The 20642-nt window shown below is 41.2% G+C and overlaps 1 protein-coding gene across 1 annotated transcript in view; it reads right to left on the bottom strand.

Moving 5' to 3' along the window:
* Positions 1–840: 840 nt before the first annotated feature.
* The window catches only part of DERL1 (derlin 1), a 30013-nt gene continuing 10211 nt past the window's right edge, over positions 841–20642 (bottom strand). The window contains exons 2-8 of the mRNA XM_049854067.1: positions 17115–17226; positions 10627–10691; positions 9561–9587; positions 8853–8948; positions 7664–7716; positions 6094–6204; positions 841–3045 (exon numbers count right to left, since the gene is read on the bottom strand). Of these exons, the coding sequence (XP_049710024.1) occupies positions 2907–3045; positions 6094–6204; positions 7664–7716; positions 8853–8948; positions 9561–9587; positions 10627–10691; positions 17115–17226 (603 nt within the window). The 3' untranslated portion in view covers positions 841–2906. The remainder of the gene's footprint in view (positions 3046–6093; positions 6205–7663; positions 7717–8852; positions 8949–9560; positions 9588–10626; positions 10692–17114; positions 17227–20642) is intronic.

Below are 20642 nucleotides of genomic sequence, written 5' to 3'. Positions count from 1 at the left end.
CAGCCTTGTACTGCTCACCCTCCCTCCAGAGAACACGGCTCAGGAAGTCATGGCATTTGCTTTCAAGTCTCTGTGGATTCACACCTGGAAAGGGGGTTAAACTAATTCTATAAAAAGCGCCCCAGGACTGAGACCCACGAGTGGAGGCTTTGGCAACGCCATAAAGTAGAGTACAGTCAGATATGCTTCCCTGCTAATCCACAATTCTGAATCATCCTTTTTCCTTAAAAGTAAAACCCAGGAATTAATCTGACAGATATTCTCCAACACTTCAACAAAAGTAGGTACAGAAACAACTGCTGTGTCACTCAAATAGCAAAAAATATGGTAACTACTGCCCTGAGATCGTCTTTAAACCTTAAACCAAAAATATCCCCTTAAGTCATCTTAAAACCAAACAACTGTTTAGCTTAACTAGTGAAAAAGGTCTGCCCAGAGCATTATGCTCTTTTAAGAACTGTCTACATCAGATCAAATTGACATCGGCAACTGAAAAATTAGATGGGAACCTCAGGGGGCAGTGAATTTATGTTAATGAGGGAGGAACAACTCAGGAAAGGGGGGTGAGAATGGCTGCACAACTCGAAGAATGTAATCCATGTCCCTAAATTGTACATGTAGAAGTTGTTGAACTGTTGTGTTTGGGTGTGTACATTCTCAACAACAAGAAAACAAAATTCAGAAGAAAAAAATACTGGAAACTGTCTAAATGCCCCCCAGGAGATGACGGGTTCCAGAAATTACTAAATAATTCATATTATTACAGTAGCTGAAGAGGCTGCTAAAGTGAGAGCTAAGGAGGCTGCAGAGAGCGATATGGAAACTTCAGACAGACAACCCTCAAGTCATATACTTTAATTTACAATTTTCACCAATAAAAAGGTTGAATTACAAAAAAGGAAGTTCTCTATACAAAGGAAGAATTTTTTTCATTCACGAAGAGACTCCGCTGCCGCATCTTGTCCTGCCGTGTCAAAACTCAAAGAGCTGGCTTAGCTAAACGACTCCAAAAACAAAGGGCGATCCAGACAAGATCAATAAAATCATCAGCTTCCTAGGCGTGCTGACCGGGAAGAATTTAACCAACATTTCGCCTTAAACCGAAAACTCTGAAGAATGCTTGTAAAGCTTTCGAAGCTACTACTCTCGGCTGATAAGAGGGTGCACGAGAGGCGCCGGCTCCCTTACCGTTAGAACCCCCTTACACAGACCCAGGTTTCCACCCTGTACAGCGGGTGCACGTACAACATCGGAGGGAAGAATGGCTTATGAAATTTTACAAGGAAATTTTATTGTGGCCACGAGACAACTACAGAACGTAAGAGAGTTAACGCTCAGAGGCTCCCCGCCTACCATCTTATACAAATTAAACGCGGAGCCGAGGTTCCCACAAACTTTATTAAAAACAAGGAGCCCTTGAAACCCCCGCTTCCTAGCACAACACATACCACTATTTAAGAGTGGGAACAAGAATGGTCACACTGTTAAAGCATGTTCCCTGAAAAGAAACTTATCAAAATTGTTCAAAGCCTTCTCAGCTGACTCAAAGTATGGCAACTGCTAAGCACTCTCCCTAATAGTCTGCTTACAGAATGAATGCATTTAAAACAAAAACAAAAACATGGAAAACACTGTCGCCTTCAAAAAACTTTATTTGGTGATGAGCCTAGCTCTGATGGAAAAAGCCCACTTATGAAAAAGGAGCTGTGGGGTTTTAAGCTGGTCTGATACACAGAACTTGTACATTCATGACTCAAAAAAAACCTCAAATCCAAATGATTCCAAAGCCATCGCAACCCCAAGTTATTTGTAGTTCACTCCACTATGCTTCTGTTAGCTTTATAATCACCTAGGTACAGAGGAGCTGCACCCTCCTCACAGTTAACTGATGCGCTTGGCAAAAAAAAAAAAAAAGGCCATTTAAATAGGGCAGGAGGTTCTCCCTCTACTCCATGAACGCATGTCCAGAATGAGAAGGAAACAGAATCAGTGCCCAGGTGCCTCTCGGAGAGAGCATCCCCTGTGGCAAGTGTGATCTGGAGCCTCCCAACACAACACAACACCTCTGGGCATGCACCAAACCGGTGTGCCCTACATCTGTACACGGCCACCACGACTTTAAACCAACCCTGCTTAAGATGCAACTCCACAGTAGTTCTGATTACTTAAGTTATGAAAAACAGGCCTAGCAACAAACCCCATACCTCTTCAATTCAAATCTGTGTCCCTGACTGACACAGTAGTACGTTATAAAAATATCTGACGATTTGGCAAACAGTCGCATCTGATGTCAGGTCGCAATTCCAAAAGCTGAGGAAGTTCTTCATCCGCTGCTCCGGTCTCCTCCCCTATTGTTGCAGTTTTGCCACCAAAGGGGGGAAAAATGGTGTGAACAAGTTCTCTGTGACCAAGCCTTGGCAAAAGTCAATAAATAAGAGAGCGGGTCAAAGGCAGAGCCATTTTATGTGCAACCTCTTCTAGTTGCAAATTTGGGGGCTGGGAAACACAGGAGGGAGGTGTGTGTGCAAAGATGAGTTAAGAGTCCCTTGGGCAAGGGTTTCGTTATTCAACCCCAGAGGCCCAGCTCGGAGCCTCAGATGAGGGCCTGCTCAAACCCATTATTCAGACCAGAAGGGAAGAAGAGAAGACACCAAAAAACAGTTTTCAAATTCACATGGTTGATATTTGTTCTTCATAGCAGTAAGGGCTTGAACGAGAATCACGGAACTGGAGAAACACTTATATTTTTCTTCAGAATTTAAAAAATTTTGTCTTGTACTGAAAGACTACATTCACTGTGGGTCAGGTCCAACAGCGTTAGCTCGAACTGGTTTGTGAAGCACACCCAGCAGTGGGAGGAAGCCGCATCTGAGCGGAGCGGCTGGTGGGCCGGCCGAGGCCGCTCTTCACTGGTCTCCAAGCCGAAAGCCCTGGCCCCAATTGTGTCTCCCGCCACCGCCGTTCTGATCAGCAGCTCGCCTCATGCTAGCAGGGGGCACGCCAAATCCTGAGACCCCTCCTCTCCTGCTGGGCAGCCATCGGTACCTAGGGCAGAGAGAGGAGCAAACAAATCAAGGGAGAGAGGAGAACAAAGTCACTCCCACAGTCGGCTTACCATGCAGCATGTTTCCCTTTCCTGGTGTTCCCATGCATCTGTCACGCCGAGTTACATTAGTCTGTGACCAATCGAAGACAGGGGACAACGGCTTACTTAACTCTGCCTTTGCAGCACTTAGCGCAATACCCTGACCACAGAAGGTGGTCTATACTTTCAACTGCGCGACTAAACGTTGGCAGTTTGAACCACCCAGCAGTACTGTGGAGGACAGGCCCAGCAATTTAATTCTGTTACGATTACAGCCAAGAAAATCGTGTGGGGCAGTTCTAAAGTGACAGAGTCAGGCTTCAAGCCCAGGCTGACTGGCTCCAGAGCTTGTAGCCTACACTACCTGTCCCATGATTCCGCTGGTCACACAACAGTTAGTGACCAGAGTCCTCGTTTGTTTACGCCAGTTCAGATACCAAAAAAGACAATGAGCCTCTCTTAAACAAAAATAACTGTGGAGAAGAAAAGACGATCTATCTACTTTTCTAAATGGACTGTGGATACTGACACACCTCTTAGAATTCTACACCTCACATCTTCCCTTTTAAACAAATACAGCTTAGTCATTAAATCAAAAGGCACTGCCAAGCGCTTGTATCTCAGTATCCATGATTGGTTCTGGTATAATCCTCTTACAAAACATATAATAAAATAGAACATTTTAAAAAGGCAACGCTAGGGCCGTTCTGCTTTGCTATTTACTGTGAGACAATATGGAAACCATCTCCATTTCTTAAACAGATAGTGAAATTAAATGCAAGCAATTAGTGTAAGAAGACACCCAATTACACATAATCAACAAAAATTTATGGTAATTTCAAAGCAGTTACTGCTTTTGCGAGGAGCTACATTTTGTCATCTGATCTTTATGCAAATTTTAACAGAAGGGCCTCCACCAACAGAGAAAGCTCAAGAGGTAGGCAGGCTCCAGGGCGCTGATTTTGCCACTAGAACCTTGTATCTGATTGAGAAATATCTCCAAGCCGTTAGTCAGCAAATATGGCCATTTAAAATAAAATTACTGCTGGCTGCCCCCCAAAGCACCACGCTTTTTTTTTAATTGCTGCATCTGCCATCTGACTTGATAAACCTACATCAGAAATCCAAGCCTGCTGTTACTGTGTCCTTTGATAATTAGAAAGCAGATTGGTCATTTGTTTTTCCAGCCTGAGGCAACTCAAGGCTCAGGAGAGAAACAAGTTTCTTCTACGCTCTCAAAGAAAAAAGTACACAATACACCTCTGTTTACATTATTTCACAATTCAAAAAAAGTCTTTCAAAACTGACCCCCGCAGCCTATAAAAGATGGACAGGCGGGGGGGTGGTGGTCTTGGGGGTCTCCTGGGCTTCACTGCCTCATTGACTCCTTAGAGGAATGACAGAACCGCAAACATTCACAAGAGCAAGATGTGAACACGATTTTGTTTTTTAAGCTTTTAAATGCAAGCTATGACTGCATATCCCCGACACAAGGTTCGGTGTGATTGTCAGGCAGGCTGTGACACCCAGATGGTGCTTTCCCTGGTCCCTTTCACAGCCTCTGCTTCCTGACAGAGCGGTCAGACCACTCACATGCCTGTCAGATTTCCTCCCCACCCCCGACTTTAGGAATATGGCTTCGGGCTTCTACTTCCTGAGACTCCACTACTGTGTGCTCAACAGTGTCCTCACCTCATACAGTCCTGTGAGGCAGGTGTCCCCATCCCCCCAGCTTACAGACTTGTAAATTAAGGCACAGAGGTTTATTAAGCAACTTTCTCAATATCAAACCTGGTGAGAGAAATGGGATGCAAACCCAAGTCTGTCTCGAAATCGAAGCTGTGCCCTTGGCCTCCTTACTTTGCTGTTGCTGTTAGGTGCTATCAAGTCGGTTCCGACCCATGGTAACCCCATGTACAACAGAAAAAAAACTGCCGGGTCCTGTGCCATCCTCGTGATTGTTGTTATGCTTGACCCCATCGTTGCAGCCACTGTGTCAATCCATCTCATCCAGGGTCGTCTTCTTTTTCGCTGACCCCCTGCATTACTAGGCATGATGTCCTTCTCCAGGGACTGATCCCTCCTGATAACATGTCCTAAGTACATGAGACGAAGTCTCACCATCCTTACTTCCAAGGAATACTCTGGCTGTACTTCTTCCTTTTTTTTTTTAACTTCTTCCAAGACAGATTTGTTCATTCTTTTGGCAGTGCAGGGTATATTCAATATTTACTTCCGCGAGCCCCAAAGCAGGAAAGAATGGAGACGTACTTCCAGGGGGTCCTAGCTACACAAGCGTCAAGTCTCTCATTTTGACTTTGAAAACACCTGTGAGATGTTCTATTCTATAAGGTGCTCTGGTGGCACAGTGGTTAAAGTGCTCAACTGCTAACTGAAAGGCTGGTGGTTTGAACCCACCAACAGTGGAGAAAGATGTAGCAGTCTGCTTCCATAAAGATTTACAGCCTTGGAAACACTATGGGGCAGTGCTACTCTGTCCTATAGTGTCACTATGAGTTGGAATCAACTCAATGGCAGTGGCTGGGGTTTTATTCTATAATGTGTAACATAAAAGTGTTTAACACTGCTAGCCAATTAACTAACTCATCCCTCCTATCCCCCAACCTCCCCAGCCAACAGCTGTGGGTGAAACTGATGCTCGAGGAGAATGGACCCCATTATCCTGTTCCCCTGTCCACCCCGGCCCACTGCTGTGCACCTGAAGCCATGTCAGCTGTCCCAGCATCCACAGGACAGTGGACACTTACTGTGATGCCTAGATTCGCTCGTCAGGGGCCCCTGGCTAACAGGGCTCCAGGAAGAAGCCTGAGCCATGCCTTTGATCCCTGGCTTCCCTGTGACTGTGTGACCAGAGTAAGTCACTTGCCAGCTCACATTTCTCCATTAGACAAGGAGATGAAACCTAGTCCTGGTGGAGCTTTAGTAAGAACATATCAGAACGCAGGTAGTAAAATGATTTTCAAATGAGAGAAAAAATAACTGCTTACAAAAACTGAGGTGTGGACAGAAAATTCCTTCCTCCCAAGTCCATTGGGTATCTGAACATTAAGAAGAAATAAAGATGTCCAACAAGATTTCCAATTAGCTCATTGATTACCCTGCAAACAGAGAAGCAAATTAGTTTAAAGACATTCACACAATAAACTGAGACGCAGCAGGTTTGAACGAATGGCAAGGGAAGAAACCCTTCACTGCAGCCAGTGATAGTCTCTGGGAGTCTGTGACAGCTCTAGAATGAGCTCTTTTGTGGGGTGAGTGGCAAATATGTTCTAAGGGAGTCGGGAAAGCAGTCCTGCTCAACCAATGAGGCCCATGCTCCTCAAGGCCAGCAGCTCCTCTGACATCTTTTTCAAGCCCCAGCCATGTCCAAAATATTGTTTTTGCTACTTCCTGCCTCAAGAGTTGGGGAAGCTGCAAAGCAAGCTCATGAATGCTTTTAGTTATCGATACTGTATTTGAAAACATAGACAAATATGAAGGCTAGCAAGAGAGACGCATGGAAGTAAAGAAAAGGAGGACAATCAATGCTAGGCCTCGCCCCTGGAGCCATTAGGCACTTCTCTCCTGGCTCTTGTATCCTTGGCTGTAAGACGCCACAGAGACCACTCAGGAAACTGACCTTACCCTGCAATCCTACAATCAACACTGACTGTCTTCAGTTTTCCCGTGGCTTACATGTAGGCCACCTCGAGGTTTTATACACCCACTTTTGCTACTAAGTATTCTTCTTTGTCTTTGCTAGCAACATGATTCCTGTTAGGGATAAATCAACCAACTACTCTCAGACTCTGCCTTTCTGGGCAGGAGCACAATTCTATCAAGCTCAGAGCTTGGTACACGCTAAACAGGGTTTGTTTGCACAATTCATTCATCTCTTCCTATTGATATGCAGTAGAGGTTAGGACCACCCAGAGTAAATACATCAGACATATGAACAACTAGTACTATTAAAAGAGTAAAAATATTTTATAGGATAACAATGGGAGTTCTTAGGATAGATGCATCTCAGTATCCTCCCTTCAAAATTCTGACCGGATGCGTTACAAGTTTTCCCAATTCTAGACTACAAGACTGGAAATTTGTCCCTGCTTTGCCAAAACTTTTGTTCGACCAAACAACTTACAAAACTCCGCCTCATCTGAGACTCTGCATTTCTGTGACAGGTGAACAGTTTCCAAGGCATTTTGGAAATGCCGTAAAAATACGAGACACAATAAATTTTAGCCAGAGTCCTTTGGGGTGTCAGCTCAGACAAGAACTAGGTCTATGTTTGCTTAATCTGGACAGTGAGTACAGGAATAAACATTTATTCAGAAACACACATACAGAAGCATACTGTGTCTAACAATAAACTAACAAAATAACCATTCAATGCTAAATGTGCTTAAAACCCTGCAATTTAATCAATTATATCAAGTTGAAATTATGTCATAAGTATATGGTTCCAATGGATCGATGCTGAGGTTCTTTAAAGCTTTATAAAGATTAAAGAATATAAAGATTCATGAAAGTTTTCCAAAGAACAGTTTTCAATTAAATAAATCTAATACTACTTACGAGCCTCCGATGATATAGTTGAATCCAAGGATAACCCAGGGTAGATAACAGGCCTAGGAAAGAATACACACAAACATCAAGAGCCACAACTAAAGAAGATACAGCTGCTAGAGGATGGAATGGGTAAATTTATACTGACAGTGGCTTTATATAAACTCTTTGGAAGTTCACTGCAAAATTTCTCAGATCGATTTAGCAACATTCCCATTGTGCTTAAAATTTCCTATCTCAAATTATACCTATTTGTATAACCGTAACTGGAGGGACAGTGTGCCACGCCCAGAGTTCAGAAGCAATACATACCCTGTTGGGTTAATATTAACAAAGAACTTCAGAAAAAGAAATGTCCAATGAAAGAATCACATTAAGACTTCAATGAGTAAACTGGTACAAATGAGCTAAACATAACCCATCTCCTCAGGTTCTTCTTGTACACATACCACAAGATTACTTTGAGTTTTTATCTCATTACACATTAATATCTCAAACTTATACTCTCCCAAATCCGACAGATCTCCAGGTGAATTCAACATTTGAGCCCCTTACCAGATTCAAGACATCATATCAAGAACTAACAGTCGTAAGGAACATCACAAATGAGTACAGAGCGGGTTACACATAAATAACAGTAAGGCAAAATGTGTTAAATACTAGGAGGGGAACATAATGTATTATAAAAACCCAAAGGCAAGACTCATTCCAGGCAGGAGCCTCAGGAACTATGGTCCATCCCAAGTCAAATTCAGAACAGGCAAGATTTAGATGAAGAAGAGAATCAAAAAAAATATTACAGGTGAAAAGTGTGAAGAAGGTTCAAGGGGAAAGTGTTTTGGAGCAAAAAATTATTTTAGCTAAAGTGTAAAGTACGTAACAGGGAGTACAATTACAGATTTTAAAAGGGAGTTTCACTTAAGTATCTTCCCTCCCCTCTCTCTCTAACTTAGGGGCATAAGCTGGGGTGGCCTGAGGTACAGAGAGAGTGGAGAAGCAACAGTCAGCAAATGACGCAGGGTTGGCTCAAGAAATACAGCTGGGACTGCAAAAAAAAAAAAAAAGAGAGAAAAATGCTGGCCTAAGGTACACTGCTCTGCAGCGACCTCTTCTGGACAAGTCAGAAAGTGCATCTCTGGGCTAAAGAGAGGGATTTCTGTACTGACAAAGGGAAATTCTTCCAACTAGGGTAAAATACCTTAAATCGTGTTCCAAACCAAAATGACACAATCATGTCTCTGTTCAGCTGGGCCCAGACATAAAGTACTGACATTATCAGAGGAATCATCAGCAACTGCAAAAGAAGTCAAGATATAAAGACAAGTCTCCAGAGGCACTTAACAAGATGTCATAGCATCGCGACTCTATTGTCCTCTTTACCCCTCCTCTCCAAAAGGCTTCTCACATAGCTATCCGAAAAGCAAAAGGAAATTCAGCTCATCGGAATTATATCTGATCCTACAGTTTAACTGATTACAAAATGACTGCTACAGAATTCTGTAATAAAATAAACACCATGTTATTACAAATGGATTCAGAAATATCAGGGGCAAGCTCTTACTTGAAAACAGTAGGCGACAAAGCTTTATTTATACTCTAATCTCAATTTTTAAAAAATACCCGCCCAAACACACATATAAAAAATACTGGATAAATCATTCTCAATATTCAAACACAATAAAGAAGCCAGCAATGAGAAAGAAGCCAGCAATAGTTTAAATAACTCACGTAAGATCTTCAAAGGCTTAGATGACTTTCTCATGTAAGCTCTTCAAAACAGAACAGCTATAATTCTTTCAAAACACCATAGTATACAGTTAATGCAATTTAAACGTCTGGCAGAGGCCCCTCATATTAAATTTGAAACCTCTAAAAGGGCAAATAGATAGTTTCAAGGGACACTTACCTGCATATCCATTGCTAGACCAGTAATCTTGGTTTGTAAAGTTAAAGATCAAATACAAACAAAGCATTCTGCACCTAGTCAAGACTGAGCTGATTATCTCCCACCACCCCCCACTGAAGTTATTTTCATTCTGGTGTTCTGAACTTATCTCCAGTTCAGATTGTTTAAGACTCCCCAGAACACAGTGGTATACAGTAATTGTCACTATGGACATTCCATTAGGCTGTATGACGAGGAAATGGGAGAAAGGAACCCCTTAGGCTCACTGTGGTCCCCTTCCTTGCCACTGCGTTTTAGCATCTCTCTTTCAAGCAGAGGATGGAGACGCCTGTGGCCTCTGAAACAAATCATGACTCTGCTCACATACAGGGCTCCACAGCATGACTCAAGTCCAAACCAATTTTTTTTTCCTCTGTTAAAGGCGGGGAGAGGGCATCCAACTTGCCAAATTTTCTGGCTCTTAGCCAGGTTTAGAGGGAAGCTGAGCCCAAAGGCAATGTAGGGCTCACCTACTCTGCTCAGCACTTGAGCCATCAGTCCCTTCTGCCGCTCTCACCATCTGCAGGAGTCACAGCTAGAAGGCTGCTGACAATTGTGGTGATGCAAAGCAGAGACTTACTGTGTCCTTTTACAGAGGGACTGAATTACCATTGAGGACCCCAAGACAAGGACAGCAGTGAAATCAGAAAAAGGATGCCAGTTGTACATTAATTTTCCGATGAGGACCACATATTTCAAAAGCTGTCTCATGGCACGAACCCTCTTTGTGCTGCAGTCAACAAGCTGTCACACATGAGAACACAGAGAACTCGAAACAAGAAAAGGGAACAGTAATAAAACTCAACCAAATGTGGAAAAATCCCACAAAGGCAATGAAAGAGAATGTACCACTCAAAGGCTATTTGATCTCCTACATAGCCTTTAAGAACTTGGATCATTCTCCATTATTAACTATTGTAAGCAAAGATGCAAATGCTGTAATTTGAAATGCTTTATAGAATACTATTTCCCCAAACCTGAAAAAATCTGGTTTACTTCTGGCCCAAAATAACAGACTGAAGGATACCACGATGCAAATCCAGTTAAAGAGGAGCATGAATAAATAGTCAGCTGGCCTCCCATCAAAAGCTCCTGGAAACAAAAATAAGCCAAATGTCACAGTTCAAAATTTCAGAACAAAGTAACTTCTATGTAGAGAAACACTTCAAAAAAATTCTACAGAAAGCCAAACTAAGAATATTTTTAATCACTTCTCCCAAGTAAAAGAAAAGTTAATTCTCCTAAATATCTAAACCACGTCCTCAATAAAGCCCTAAAGTCACTGAGTAAGGTCCACTATGTTCTCCTAACTAAATTCCAGTAAGTAACATGCTAAATCAGAAGCAAAGTGAGGACGGTCAGCTCCACAGCTACCGAGACCCCCATCCCAAAGACCATGAGGCCCCGATGAGGCACTCAGCCTGCTGCCCTTTCCTTCGTAGCTCTCATTGTGACCTGGTGATGCACTTGTAATGTCTTAGTCAATCACCATATCCTCCTGTCAGGGCAAGAACCATACCAGTTCTGCTTACTCTTGTACCTCCCCCAACATGGTTATGCATGGGTGGTACTTAATAACAACATAATTATTATTATTAGACACATAAACACAACTACTTAGTCCCTTACTGGGCTCACAGACACTAAGAAGGCTCCGTCTCTGTCTTCCAGGAGCTTATATTCTATAATTATATTCTAGCAAGGGAAAATGACGGGGGGTGGACAGTAAGAGGATATCCCCATGCCCCCCCCCCTTTTTTTTAACATTTTATTATGCTTTAGGTGAAAGTTTACATAGCTGATTAGTTTTCTAATCGATGTCCATGGCTTCTAACTCTTAGTCCTCATACTGCATCTGTGAGGTAGAATGGAAAGACTTATGACCTCCTTTTTACAGGCGGGGAAATAAAGTTACATAACCAAGGCCACCTGGCTTGCTGGAAGCAGAGTCAAGTTTAATGGCTAGTCTAGTGCTCTTGTCACTACACCACGTACCAGGCTCGACCTTATTAAATAGGCAGATAATCAACAATAGCCCAGCTTTCCCTCCTAAGTCCTGATGGCTCCAGTTGGAAGACAGTAAGAGAGGCCAAACAGGGGAAGAGAAATGACTATAAGGCCAGTCTAGCTCAAAAAGCTACCTGTCCTCCCCTCTATGTTCCATTCATGATATGCTAGTCAATAAAAAAAAAAAAAAATCCTAAGAAGTATCAGAACAGCAGAAAGAAACCTAACTAAAAGAAAATAGTTTTAGCTAAAGTCTCTCCTACTTTGATTTATTTTTCCCTTATTACCTCAAAGGCACACTTCAGCCATGGTGTCAAGGCTGCTTAATTCCAGAGGATCACTATGATGAATCAGAGCTGAAAGTCTAACAAAATTTCTGAATTTTAATCACAGTTGTGCCTCTTTTGATGTGGTTTGCCTTGTGATTTTTTTAAAGACTCTTTAGAATCAGACTACTTAAAATACTGTAGTCAAACAGACTACAGCACTATATTCTTTGGCAAGTTTGCAATTGGGAATTTATAAAGTCACTGGTTTCAAATGGCAGTCTTCAAGTTCAAATCAGAAACCTCATATACAAGCCAGCACTACTATATACTTAACAATTTGGCCAAGAAGGGAAATACGTTGGCGGCAAACATTTTAAAATGTCAAAATATTATACTGAGGCTGTTGGTAGAAAGAGGCCTGGGAATCAGTAAACCCAGGTTCCAGTCCTAGCCGTGCAAACTAAACAGCTTTGCGGCCTTTGCGACATGTCACGTCTCCATACCATTGTTTCCTGGTCTGTGAAATAAAAGGGTTAAGTTGATCTCAAAAGTTCCTCTCTACCTGAACGCCGGTAGCAACACTACTCCACTACTCGTAATAGTCCAAAAGTGGAAACAAGCCAAGTGTCCATCAATTGATGAGTGGATAAACCATATTGCATAATTCCATTTATACGAAATATCCAGATTAGGCAAATCTACAGAGGCAGAAAGTAGATTTGTGGTTGCCTAAGGCTGGAAGACAGGAAACGTGGAAAGACTGTTGATGGGTATGGGGTTTCTTTATGAGGTGATGAAAATGTCCTTGAATTGATTGTGGTAAGGGCTATGCAACTCTGTAAATATACCAAACCACTGAATGGTATACATTAAATGGGAGAACTGGATAGTATGTGAATTTTATCTCAATAAAGCCGTTTAAAGAAATGCCTCTCAGCTCTACCATTTCAAAATGCTCTGTGGAGAGCCATTTGCTCTTGGGGGGAAGGGAATCCGAATGGTCTCCTTATACGCATACAGAACAACTGCTCCGAATAAACCTTATGTTCCAATTTCTTTGAGTTTTGATTATTTTTTTAACAGTTTTTGGCACCAGAAGCGAGACCCAAAGAAGATCACCAAATGCCCACTTTTGGTGAGGGATCAAATTCGGTACCACACCTGGGTACTTTGTGCCCAAGTGTTCTCTCACCACAGCTGGGGAACTTGGTGAACCTCTCCTGGGTTCAAGTTTTACTCCTTTTTTGACTGGAACACCGTCTCTGAGAATGGTGCTCAGAAAATTAGGTCTGACCAGACACTTTAAGCAACTATGATTGACTTTATGGAGCCAACGCTTACAAAACTCTCCCAGGACATCTAGCTTGGTACCTGACTTACAAGGTTCCCAGCCTTACAGGTGAGTGAGAAAGGTCACTGACTTCCTGGAAGGCCCAGAAACCTCACGATATTTTGGAACCTCGAGAAAAGGGGAACGCCCCTAAACCTGTAGATGCTATAGGTGAGATCTGGTGGCTAATTCTTGGCTTGGCTTCCTGGGCTCAAGAGGCTTTTTTCCCATTTACTCTGAAGTTCCTTAGGAAAACGTCTAGCGGAACAGTTTTAAATGGCTCAGTTAGAAATTACGATTCTTGCTGCACCTGTGTAAATAATACTCGCCAGCCACATTCTAGATCAAGAGAAACTTTGCTTTGAGATCGTCTTTTGATTGGAAGGAAGGTGACCGCAGAGAAAAATCTGATGTTTCAGTAGGATATTACGGCAACCCCTCATGAGCTGTGAAATTCTGGGCTTTGTTAATTGTCTCTGAGAAACCAGACAACTAATGAGTTTTCTACTTGCACACTGGACTTATCATATGGTTTAGGTTTTTCTTTGTGTATCTGTACATAAATCTGTACCCAGAAAGAAAACTGGAAGTATGGGATTAAGACTGAAGGCCATCAAACAACTGATTAAACTGCTATCAAATCAGGATCCAATGACAAAGGAAGCATTAACTGGCCGTTCTGTAACAATCAGGAAACCTGTACGTGCTGAAATGGGTTTAAACTGTGTGCGTGCGTGCGTGCGTGCGTGTTTTAAGGCTACAAGTGAGGTTAGACAAGATGGCTCCGTTAATAAACCAGGTGATGCTACAGCCTCTCTCTGAAATAGCACAGGTAAAGGTAATTACATTATAAAATAGATTCCCAAATCCACTGTGGCTGAATCGACATTATAGCGACTCTATAGCACAGTGAAACTGCCCCATAGGGTTTCCGAGGCTGTAATCTTTACGGAAACAGACTGCTGCATCTGCCTCCTGTGGAGCGGCGGGTGGATTCAAACCACCAACCTTTCGGTTAGCAGCCGGGTGTTTCAACCACCGCACCACCAGGCCTTAAGACAGATTAGCTCTTGATTATTTACCTGCTTCCCAAGGGGGAGTCTGTACTTCGGGAAAAACAAAGCGCTGTGTTTATTAATGACACCTCAGTGGAAGTATGCTGAGACAGAGTTTTAGCAGAAGTTCATGCTAGAGACACAATGCAGGCTGCAGGTGCTCCTCTTGCACTTCTTGTAATTTGTTTTCATGGTTAGGAAATCTGGGTTCTTGTGCCAGACAAGCCTTTCAAGCCATTAGCTTATGCATTCTCCTCATTTTGATTCCTTATATTATTTTCAAGCTACTAAGCTGCTTGGCTTCTGGGGTCTCAAAAGATTGTGAGCCACCATCAAAGGTACAACAAATAGCCTCCAACCGACTGAAGAAACAACAAAGAAGCTAAGGAAACAACCAAAATAATGTATGTTTCACTAAAAGTCACCCCATAAAGCAGTACCTACCAGACCCAAAGAAACCTAGATGATGTCTGGCCAACACTTAATTGATCAAAGATTCTAATCGAATCATGTTTAAGAGTGGAGAGATGTCAAAGAGAAAAAATTAATAACAGACATCTTACTTTGACTTTAAAGTTATTTTAAGGTTATAATAATCTGATATCAGTTGATCTCAGTAAAGGGGTGCGGCAGGGTTCAATCAATCATGTTAAGACTAGCCAATGCTTGATCTTCTGTTCTTCTCCCTCCTCTTTTCTTTATAAGCCTCATTGCAGCTAGCCTACTTCAAGCCATTTGCTTGTTTTTGGAATCAGAATGCCTGCCTATATGAATATAGAATAACTGCTCTGAATAAAACTTTACGTTAAAAAAAAATTCTCTGTGGATGGGAAGTAGGGAATGAGGGGGCACCTTTAAGAATCAGACCAAATGAAAGAGAGCATCCTACAGATAGATGTACCTTAACGGTTATGCAGGTAGGATGATAAGATTACAAGTTAGCTGTACTACCTAATATGTAAGTAGAGATGGGTAAATGGGTTCAAGGACCTTAAGTAAACAAGAGAAGACAATCTACAAGCAAAAAGTGGTCATAGAATTACTATAATTTAGGTCTTTATATTTCAGAGGCAAATAAATACTGAAATACTTATGGACGGAATCACGTCTGGCATTTGTTTCAAATAATCTGGGGTAGGGAGACAGACAGGAATACGGAGAAAATAAAACTGGCCATGAGACAACTGTTGAAGGTGTATGTGGTTAACAAGTTAGGGTTCATACTGGTATAAGTTCACACTTCTACAAGACAGGTGAACCTTGAAAACATCATGCTATGTGAAAGACACCAGTCACAAAAGGCTATTTACATGAAATGTCTGGAATAGGAAAATCCAGAGACAGAAAATAGATTAGTGGTTGCCAGGGACTGGGGGGAGAGGGTGTGGCTGCTCAATGGGTACGGGGTTTCTTTGGGGGATGATGACTACGTTCTGGAATCAGAGAGTGGTGGTGGTTACCCAGCACTGTGGATGTACTTAGTACCGCTGAAATGTACGCTCTAGAACTGTTAAAATGGTAAATTTTTACGTTATGTGGATTTTATCTCAATAAAACAAAAGGGAAAAAGTGTGTTCTTAACCTTTATTTTTGTATATGTTTGAAAACATTCCACAATAAAAATTTTAAAAACTGGTTGTGGGTCATCCATGCTTAACCTAGCATTTACTACCGATATTAAAATTATTATTCCAACAACTTAATCCTCCATTAGATTATACCAGAGGGGTAGAATGCCAAGTGAGACAGTATTATAATAATCCGGCCCAACAGGGACAAGAGAAAATGAAAGCCGTATATTCTGGTAGATTTAAGGAGTCAAACCCCTGACATGGTGGCAAGAGTACTGGTTGTCAGCTTTACCTCAGCCAAGCCACTTCACCTCCCAGAATCTTCTGTTCTTCCACTGTAAAACTGGGGGAATGGGCTAGGTTCCTTCCGACAGTAACATCTCAATGACTTTTTTCTTCTTAAAAAGCACCTAGTAGCAAATGCCAATTTAAGGGAAAATTCTATTTGACACCAAACGTCCATCCTGCTACTCCCCTGCGGCTTCGAGCCTGATGCACGGTTCTCACACCTACGGGCGCTGACTTCAGGTTCGAGGTCCTTCAGAATTCTCCATCCTGAGCTAACGGCCCGCAAGCAGGTTTATAATGTCTCTCGAGTCAGCCAACCTTTTCAAAATCATTGAGGCTTAACAGTTGAATTATTTTCACATTTTAATATAGCAATATCAATTGATTGCTTCTTAGTGTAAGCAACTTACAAAAGCATATAAGGTGTTGGAAATAAATTATAATTCAGTAAAAAACGTTAAAGATTTTTAGAGCTTATCTGTAACCCTGTATAGGGTAGCCATATCTGGTAAGCCGCCGTATTATTATATCACGGCAATATATTTTAAACTTCAGTGTTTCATTACAGAGACTAAGTATAGGCTTTTTAATTCCATAAAGTAGTGTTTTTGGGTTTTGATCAAGGAGATTTATACAGTGTAACTCAGTTAAAGGGCAAGGATTTCTCTGGGACAGAAATGAGTGAGACTTCTAATTGAGGGCACACTGCTCAGGCACTAAGAAGATGGAAAAGATTTGTAAACCTCCAATTTAGTTTTTCACCTATAAAATGAGACACTGCTACTTATACCTCATGAGCATGGTGTGAGGATTAAAAATCCAATAGTCTCAGGGTCTAGTACCGTTGTGGCACAGTTACTACTTACTCAGCACTCACTATCATTAAGCCATTTCTATGTATAATCTAACTGCCCTCAAAATTCCTCCAAGTAAGTAAACACACAGATTAGTAAATTAAATAGAAACAATATTTAAAACAACTACAGACGACATACCTGTTTCGAGTCGTGTAGAATACTGATATAAGAAATATAAGTTGACCAAATAAAGAAATCCAGTTCCCGGACCCACAGGGAAGTAAAAGGTGGCAGTGATTGGCCTCCAGATCTGTCCCGATCAAAATAAACAATTATTAGTTTCTCTAAGGTTGGTTCTTTTTTTTTCTTTTAGCTAAAAAAAAAAAAAAAAACATCACTTACAAAGCATTCTCCCCAAAAATGAGAGCTACTAAATACACACTACTAACATAATTCAAGGCAACTGAAGAAAATTGCGTATCAGTTAAACCACACCAATTTATAACCTATGGAATTAAAAAAAAAAAAAATGGAATTAGGTGACATAAAATAATCAGTAACTGTTTTTAAACAAATTGAAAAAAATCGATACTATACAAATATATCACTCTTCACTGAGCTGAGGCATACAGTTAAAAGCTTACATCAAAAATGAATTACATAGACTTAATTTCAACAGTGCAGTAATACCTCTATTTACTAAGAGAATACCTTGAAATGACAAACCTTGTCAAAAAAAAAATCATATTCAAAAGGTAGAAGTTAAACGGGAACGTGGTAGTCAAACAAATGTGGTAAACAGGCAATACACGTACATGATTTAAAAACATGCCTTCCCCCTCCAAAAAAAAAAAGAATTCCACAAGGGTCTACAGTGAGAAGACTTGCTCCTTACCCTCCATCTCCCAGTTCTCTTCCCAGCAAAAACTGACCAGTTATTTGTACCTCCTTCCAGAATTAATAGTATGTGTACTCCCTCCCTCTTCATCTACCTCATACTGCACTGTTCTATACCTTGTTTCATTCCTGTGACAAAACAGTTTCATTGGCTTTCATAGTATTCTTTCTGAGTGGACCTCCAAACTTCATTCAAACTGTTAAAACAGTGCTGCAACGAATATTCTTGTATAACCTCTCTACGTGTATATATAGGATAAATTCTTATCCGTCAAACTACTAGATCAATAGACACATGCATTTAACTTTGGCAGATAATTGTCAAATGCCTCCAAAAATGCTTTACCAACTTACAAAAACAAACAAACAAAAAAAAAAACCCAGTGCCGTCGAGTCAACTCCGACTCATAGTGACCCTATAGGACAGAGTAGCACTGCCCCATAGAGTTTCCAAGGAGCACCTGGCGGATTCAAACCGTCGAGCCTTTGGCTAGCAGCTGTAAGCACTTAACCACTACACCAGCAGGGTTTCCTACCAACTTATACCTCCTCCTAAAAGTAAGTTAATGCATGTCTTCTTTCCATACCCTCATCACTTCATGTATTCTGTATTCACCAATTTGAAAATACATTTTGATTTACATTCTGAAAAAAGTAGAGCATCTTCTCATGTTTACATACTAACATTTCTTTCATTTTTCTGCTAGATTCATAGGCCTTTATTAAGAAAATTTCCCCTTCTCACCGTTGCAAATATTTTCTGGACAAACTTATGCTTTTCTGATATTTGTGTCATGCTTTTGGTGCTCAAAAGTTTAATTTACTGTAGGCAAATGTATCCACCATGTATCATGCTTAAGAGATGATAAAAGTGCTCAGTTTTACAGTAGCACTTTCAGTTCATCTAAGGAGTGAGGAAGAGATACAATTTGTTTTTCAAGAGGGTTCCTGGGCTCCCCCAACCTCCTGTACTGAACAATCTATCTTCTCCCTTGATTTGAAAAGCCACTTGTGTCATGTATTTATGCACTTACATATTAAGGCCGACGTTTAGATTATTCTGCTTGGAATTGATTCCTATACCAATATCAAGCTATTTTAATATCTGGCAAAGTTATATAGTTAAATATCTGGTAAAGTTATATACTTTAATATCTGGTAAAGTTATATAGTTAAATAATCCTCCCATTTTTCTTCCACAAGTGTTACATGGTCTTGGCTAGTGTCAGATAACTTTATTTTTCTAAATGAATTAGGACCAACATTTTTATGATATCAATATGGTATTGATGTAATTCCTAGGCAAGAAGAAATCTTTTTAAGGCTTTTATAGTTTTCTATAGAGCTACTGCTTTCTATCTCCTCTTATACCCAACAACCAAGATGAATTATCTTACTGCTATTAAGATTTGAAAATTGAGCTCTTTGGCCTTTCCAATTGCACAATTGTATCTGTAAATAAAATTCTGTACCTTATTTCATTCATGTCTAATTCTCTGGCTAGTGCCTCCTGAACAACATTAAATAACAGCAGGTAAAGTAGATGGCCTTCCAAACTTCTGGAAATGTCAGCATGATGCTGGCTTCTGGACTGAGTGCTACTGCATTCTACCATGTACTACCAAGCACAACAGACACAGCCCTGGCAGAGTTCACAGTCGTGAGAAAGGCTGTTAAAAGCAGCAAAGAGTAAGCACATGGGAGGGAAATGTGGTCTTAGAAAAATGAGGCCAAAAGGCCCCAAGACTTGCAAAAGCACAGTAAATGAAACAAGTACTGCTAATAACTTGGGTGTGGCTGGAATGAAGGACATCAGTGCTAGGGTCCCGGCCAGATACAGATCTGGTGAGTTACATTCACCAAATATAAGACGGTAAACCTCGGAGCTTAACTCCCTGTGGAGGAAAATGTACTCTGCATACTCCACAAGTGACCTCCCAAGAGCCCTGTATTAAACCAGTAAAACAAAACCTGTTAAATATCATTTTGGTTTATTCACAACTTTATCATGGAAACAGTAAAGTCTAACGCAAAGAGCACTGGAGATCACTGGAGAAGACCTGAATTTCCGTCTTAGTTTACAAATTACCATCTCTGAGTCTCAATTTCCATCTGAAAAAGGGGAATGACATAAACTACTACCTGCCCTACTCTTTGGTTAATGGTAGAATGAATGAACAAAATTAGTGAATCCTTACTGGATGTGCTACTCTACTTATTTACATGCATTAACTCAAAACCGTTGCCATCTGGTGGATTCCGACTCATAGTGACCCTAGAGCAGAACTGCCCCATACGGTTTCCAAGGAGCAGCTGGTAGATTTGAACTGCCGACTTTTTGGGTAGTAGCCACACGCCAGCAGGGCTCCATATTAACTCAGGAGGTAGATTTTATAGATGAGAAAACAGTGCTTAGAAAGACTAAGTGATAGCTAGTATTAGTGTTAGAACTAGAATTTTGTCCCAGACGGTCTGACTCCATCCAGAGTTTGGGCTACAAAATCCCTGTTTTTACAATGTCTCTCACAAGTGACATGGTTATTATAAGTTATAATCACAATTAATAAAAATTTTCAGTACTACTATGTGTGTATAATCCTGAAATGCACCGAGAATAAGCCTGCAAATTCATTCTCCCTGCTTATGAAAAGCACTGGGAATAAAGAACAGAACTGAGCCGTTGCCTTGGCTCTTAAATGGCTGTGGGGCCTTGGAACAGTCTGGACGTCTGAGTCTGCTTCCTCGTCCACCCAGTGACACTTATCCTGCAGTGACTCTTACCCTTTCTTACCTCATGGGAGTTGTATAAGGCTGGAATTAAAGTGAATT

This window comes from Elephas maximus, chromosome 15 (assembly GCF_024166365.1).
Source record: "Elephas maximus indicus isolate mEleMax1 chromosome 15, mEleMax1 primary haplotype, whole genome shotgun sequence".
NCBI classification, from domain to species: domain Eukaryota; kingdom Metazoa; phylum Chordata; class Mammalia; order Proboscidea; family Elephantidae; genus Elephas; species Elephas maximus.
This window is presented reverse-complemented; position numbering and strand designations above follow the sequence as displayed.